This window comes from Astyanax mexicanus, unplaced genomic scaffold (genome assembly GCF_023375975.1).
Source record: "Astyanax mexicanus isolate ESR-SI-001 unplaced genomic scaffold, AstMex3_surface scaffold_31, whole genome shotgun sequence".
In the NCBI taxonomy this organism is placed as follows: Eukaryota; Metazoa; Chordata; class Actinopteri; order Characiformes; family Acestrorhamphidae; genus Astyanax; species Astyanax mexicanus.
The window spans coordinates 1,172,187-1,178,186 of record NW_026040041.1 but is presented as its reverse complement, the minus strand read 5'-3'; the positions used below and the strand labels follow the sequence as shown (position 1 = coordinate 1,178,186).

Below are 6,000 nucleotides of genomic sequence, written 5' to 3'. Positions count from 1 at the left end.
GGGATCCGATGTTGTGCCAAATTCTGCACCCCTGCCAGGAAAAGCACCCCTTCTCAGGAGCGTATTTCTAAGTAAGTATTTCTAAGTGTATTTGTAAGTAAGATTATTTTAGCTTTTATCAAGAAGATGAGAGAGGGTGCTTTGCATGGCGGGAGTGCAGATTTCGGCACTACTATGGTACTGAATTCAGCACCCCCACCAGGATAGACTGGAGGTGAAGTTTGTTTTTCTTTATTTCTTAAGAGTCAGTGTAGATTAGAACAGCATCTTGGGTATTTCCATTTTCTAAAAAATAGTTAAAGCCAAGAAGACATGGGTGCACGTTCACGAGAGAGGGTGCTTTTCCTGGCGGGGTGCTGAATTCAGCACAACACCAGCACCACTGGCAGACTCAACAGTGGGTTTGGGGGGGGGCAGCCACAATTCCATGCCTTAAAGTGCAAATAGGGGTCATAAGGGTCACAGACAACAATTTTAACTAGAAGGTAAAACTAAAATGTACATTTTTGGACAAAAACTAAACTGAAGCCAAACAAAATGAAGCATAGTTTGTATTTGTTTTTCATTATTGTTTAAATTAAACAACCTAAACTTAGTTTTATCTTGCTTTTAATAGAATAGCCACAATCAAATGAACTACAAAGAAGTACAATGAAATGAACTGAAATTAAAAATATTTATTGAACAATGGACAGTGGATATTTTACAATTCCAAAAGAGACACGAACTAATCACACAGTATGACCTAGAATAGATTAGTCCATCATTGTTCAATATAAATGCTCTTTTCAGTCGACGGTTGATGAAAATTCAGTAATTCTCTAATTTTAACCCACGAACACACCGTGAACCACACACTCTGTCACACTAATGCTAATGCTAATGCTAATGCTAACACAGTGAATTCCCACTCTCTAATTCAGTCACTGGGACAAACTACAAATATATACAAATATCAGCCCTTTACGATGTAAAACAAGTGTTTTATAAACATTAAAATCAGTAAAATACTGTACAGTGCATAGTTCATCACATGACCTCAGCATAGCTGTTCTCTGCAGGTCTTTAATCTCAACTGATTTATGATCACGGCTAAACACATTAATCTCTCTTTTTTCTCTGTTTGGAGGCTTATAAATTACATTTTTTACATTTTTATTTATTTATAAACCAATCAATAAATATACCGATCAATCAATAACAGTGAACTGAATGATAGACAGACAGATAAACACATTTAAATCATGAGAAAATGATAAATGTCAGTTTTTAAGTCCTGAGAAGATCTAAATACTGTATATTTTACGTATGTTTTAAAGTTTAAAGGGTTAATCAGTGTTTTTTGCTTTCAGAAAACACAAAGTGTCCACAATGCACAGATATAGCTTTATCCGTAAATAAAATAAAATAAAATAAGGTACTTTTTATATTTCACTCTTTATATATTACAGTTATTTAACAGTCATTACAGCGTAATTAAGTTTAAAAGAGTCAGATCACTATGCTTTTGGTCCTTAAAATTGATTAAAAATAAAAAAGAAGAAAAAAAAATCAGAATATTGTATTTGCGTGTGTATGTAAGCAATGCAGACAGTTAGTACCATATTTACAGCTCTGAAAAAAATAAGAGACTTCTACCTAAGATGAGTTTCTTTGATTTTACCAAATTAAAAATCTCTGGAATATAATCAAGAGGAAGATGGATGATCACAAACCATCAAACCACCAAACTGAACTGCTTGAATTTTTGCACCAGGAGTAAAGCAGCATAAAGTTATCCAAAAGCAGTGTGTAAGACTGGTGGAGGAGAACATGATGCAGAGATTATTCCACCAATTATTGATTATTTCTGAACTCTTAAAACTTTATGAATATGAACTTGTTTTCTTTGCATTATTTGAGGTCTGAAAGCTCTGCATCTTTTTTGTTATTTCAGATATTTCTCATTTTCTGTAAATAAATGCTCTAAATGAGAATATTTTTATTTGGAATTTGGGAGAAATGTTGTCTGTAGTTTATAGTATAAAACAACAATGTTCATTTTACTCAAACATAAACCTATAAATAGCAAAATCAGAGAAACTGATTCAGAAATTGAAGTGCTCTCTTTATTTTTTTTCTAGAAAATAAGAAATGGCTGAAATAACAAAAACGATGCAGAGCTTTCAGAATCAATATTTGGTGGAATAACCCTGGTTTTTAATCACAGTTTTAGTTTTCATGCATCTTGGCATCATGTTCTCCTCCACCAGTCTTACACACTGCTTTTGGATAACTTTATGCTGCTTTACTCCTGGTGTAAAAATTCAAGCAGTTCAGTTTGGTGGTTTGATGGTTTGTGATCATCCATCTTCCTCTTGATTATATTCCAGAGGTTTTCAATTTGGTAAAATCAAAGAAACTCTTCATTTATAAAGTTAAAAATCTCTTATTTTTTACAGAGCTGTATATATATATATATATCATTAGTAGAGTCAGTAGTCGGTGGTGTCGCGTGTTCCCGTGGGGACGGTAGGGGGCGGGAACACTCTGGGTGGGCTGGTCTGGGGTGAGTGTGGTTTGAGGGAAGCTGTTCGGCGTATGATGGCGGCGCGCTGCGTGTGCAGTTGCGTGTGCGGCTGCTCGCTGTAGCTGTGTTGCCGCGTGAGACACGAACCGCCGGGAAGCAGCAGTCTGCAGTCCGTGGCATCAGTCCCGTTACCGTGGCCCAGCTGGTCTGCTTTGGTACTGGCGGCGTTCCTGTCGGGGCTGATGTGCACCAGCCTGTGCTGCAGCGCCCTCCGCTGGTTGTAGCTGTGCTGGCGGGACACGGCAGCACAGCCGGTGCCAAGTTTTATTAGCTTTAGCCGCTGAGAGGGACGCCGTCCGAGGCTCTCCGGACGCGCTGATTCTACTGGTTCTACAGGTTCCACCGGTTGTAATGGTTCAGACTTTACCGGAGGTTCGTGGTCTTGCGGAAGAATTGTTGATGATGAACCGTAAGAACTGTAAAAAGAAGGGACCGAACAGCACGTGGGGACGGTAGCTTCTGGTAGCGTTGGGGACACTGAGGACACAGCGGCTATTCCGTCTCCTTCCGTGGATTTGCAGCTGGTAATCTCCTGATGCAAGTGTTGGAGATACTTGTCCATATCTGCAACCGCCATTGTACCTTGATTTTGCCAATCGACTGGAGACTGGAAATGGATCGAACGTGACAGGGACATGAACGGGGAAGCTGATTGGTTGTTGGAAAGAGACAGTTCAGCTCCTGATTGGGTATCACTGATGTTCTGAGTGAAAGGGAAGACCTGCTGGGTTGGAACGTTGTTGCTGCAGGTCTGGTTTTGATGGTGTTTGTTGTTGGTTAGTTGTGGGGTAGTCTCGGGCGTAGGCACGGTGGACCGTTGCTGCGTGTCCTGGTCTCCTCTAGGGGGCGCCGCGGTGGAGCCGGGCACTTCCTGTTGCGAGGGTTTGGACAGGAAGGAGCAGTAGATCTGCTGGGAGGCTCCGGGGGCTCGCGGCTCCAGCAGGTCGCTGAGTTTGGCCAGGCTGAGTTTGGTCTGCGGGTCCGACGCCGCCGTCTGGCCGCAGTAACAGGAAACCATCAGTGCCGAGAGAAACGCGCCGCAAACAAACGCCACCAGCACACACGCCATCAGCAGCGTGTAGTGAACACCTGAGCTCTCAGATGCCGAGACACCCGACATGTTCGACACACCTGAAGAGGGGCGGAGACAGGGGCGGGGTTAATAATAATAACACCTGAGCAAGAACCAACCAGAGACACACATTTAAAATATGCACAAAGCTAAACAGCAGAAAATCACACACAGTATTGGGGATGTGAACTTATTAAACAAAAAAAAAAAACGAATTATACAATATATATATACATATATACAGATGTACAGTGTCGTAAAAAAGTATTTGCCCCCTACAGATTTCTTTTGCTTTTGCTTTTTGTCGTCTGTATAAAATATTTCACTCTTCTACTCTTTAGTAATAAAACTCCTGCATCCGGACTGCAATTGTAAAACAGGAGAATCAGTGAGTTTTTAGGATTTTTTTTCTCGGTCACATGACCTCATCGTGGAGTTCAGTAGCTCCTCCATTTCCACTCGCTGTTGTGTTTTTTTAACGTGGATCTCCATGGAAACTGTTGCCCGCCCAAAGTGTAACTACGGCGCGCGGCAGTGGACAAATATCAATTGTATTAAAGGCGAGGAGACGAAACTCAGAGATGTGCGTCCGGACGGGACTAAAATCACAGAGGACCTGTCCTGCTGCAGAACCCAAGTACTCCTGAGCTTGAGGTTTTAATCCACACGTAACAGAACACAAACTTTCCTAAACAATCACCGGAATAATCTGAAAAAATTACGTATTTAAGTACAAAAATGCAAAAGCAATAAGGGGCAAATACTTTTTCACACCACTGTAGATGGACCAATGGATGAATGGATAGATCCTGATTCTCCACTGTAAAATTGGTTAAATTTATATAATTCAAGTTATAAATCACATTTTTTACATTAATTCTAATGAGATATCAAAACTGCTGTATTTGATCAAAGTGACCAATAATCACAGAATTTATATTAAATTCAGAACAGGAAATGATACTAACCAAGTGTTGAATCAGTTTCTGAGTTATGATTTCCTGCCTCTGAAATTAAATCTTTAAAACAAACAGAAAAACACAGTAAATATGAATGTGTTAATGAGGGACTGCACAGACGAGCACCAGCACAACAGCGATTCAGACGACTGCATAAAATTAACAATTAAAAACAAAAAAAAAATTACAGGTAAAATTAATTCGGTTTACCGATCATTCCACTGAATGGGGGCCATTTGCTTGTTGTATTTCTTCCAATTTAAACTTATTTTTTATTTTTTTTTCCGTCTCTGAATGTAATAACACATATATTTAACTACAAGGTTTCTAATCTGAAGATATTTACAAAACTCATGTAACATTTAAAAATCATGTTTAAAAGCAAGTCCAAGAATTCCTTTGATTTTCTAAAGAAAGTCTTTATTTTAAAGAAATTGTTGACTACATGTTCAAATGATTGATATTTATGTCAAAATATTCACTCCTGTTACTGGACCTCATTCCTGTTACTAGAAACTCACTCCTGTTACTAGAAACTCACTCCTGTTACTAGAAACTCACCCCTGTCACTAGAAACTCACTCCTGTTACTAGAAACTCACTCCTGTTACTAGAAACTCACCCCTGTCACTAGAAACTCACCCCTGTCACTAGAAACTCACTCCTGTTACTAGAAACTCACCCCTGTTACTAGAAACTCACTCCTGTTACTAGAAACTCACTCCTGTTACTAGAAACTCACCCCTGTCACTAGAAACTCACCCCTGTTACTAGAAACTCACTCCTGTTAGTAGAAACTCACCCCTGTTACTAGAAACTCACTCCTGTTACTAGAAACTCACCCGTTACTAGAAACTCACTGCTGTTATTAGAAACTCACCCGTTACTAGAAACTCACTGCTGTTACTAGAAACTCACCCCTGTTACTAGAAACTCACTGCTGTTACTAGAAACTCACCCGTTACTAGAAACTCACTGCTGTTACTAGAAACTCACCCGTTACTAGAAACTCACTGCTGTTACTAGAAACTCACCCGTTACTAGAAACTCACTGCTGTTACTAGAAACTCACCCGTTACTAGAAACTCACTGCTGTTACTAGAAACTCACCCGTTACTAGAAACTCACTGCTGTTACTAGAAACTCACTGCTGTTACTAGAAACTCACTGCTGTTACTAGAAACTCACTGCTGTTACTAGAAACTCACCCGTTACTTGAGTAACATGAGTGAAAATAACTGGACTGAGTTTTTAGCATAGAAATAGCCAAACCATAAAAAAACAGCTAAATGACGGCTATGCTAATAGCACGAGGACACTGAGCACATTCTGGTGATTTTCCCAAAATTTGTATTTTAAAAATAAACCAATAAGATCTTTAAGAATTTCTCAAGCCCAAAA

General features: G+C 39.6%; 1 protein-coding gene across 1 annotated transcript in view; it reads right to left on the bottom strand.

The window, feature by feature from the left end:
• Positions 1–2,430: 2,430 nt before the first annotated feature.
• The window catches only part of LOC111196675 (semaphorin-6D-like), a 35,572-nt gene continuing 32,002 nt past the window's right edge, over positions 2,431–6,000 (bottom strand). The window contains exons 17-18 of the mRNA XM_049472851.1: positions 4,610–4,660; positions 2,431–3,700 (exon numbers count right to left, since the gene is read on the bottom strand). Of these exons, the coding sequence (XP_049328808.1) occupies positions 2,475–3,700; positions 4,610–4,660 (1,277 nt within the window). The 3' untranslated portion in view covers positions 2,431–2,474. The remainder of the gene's footprint in view (positions 3,701–4,609; positions 4,661–6,000) is intronic.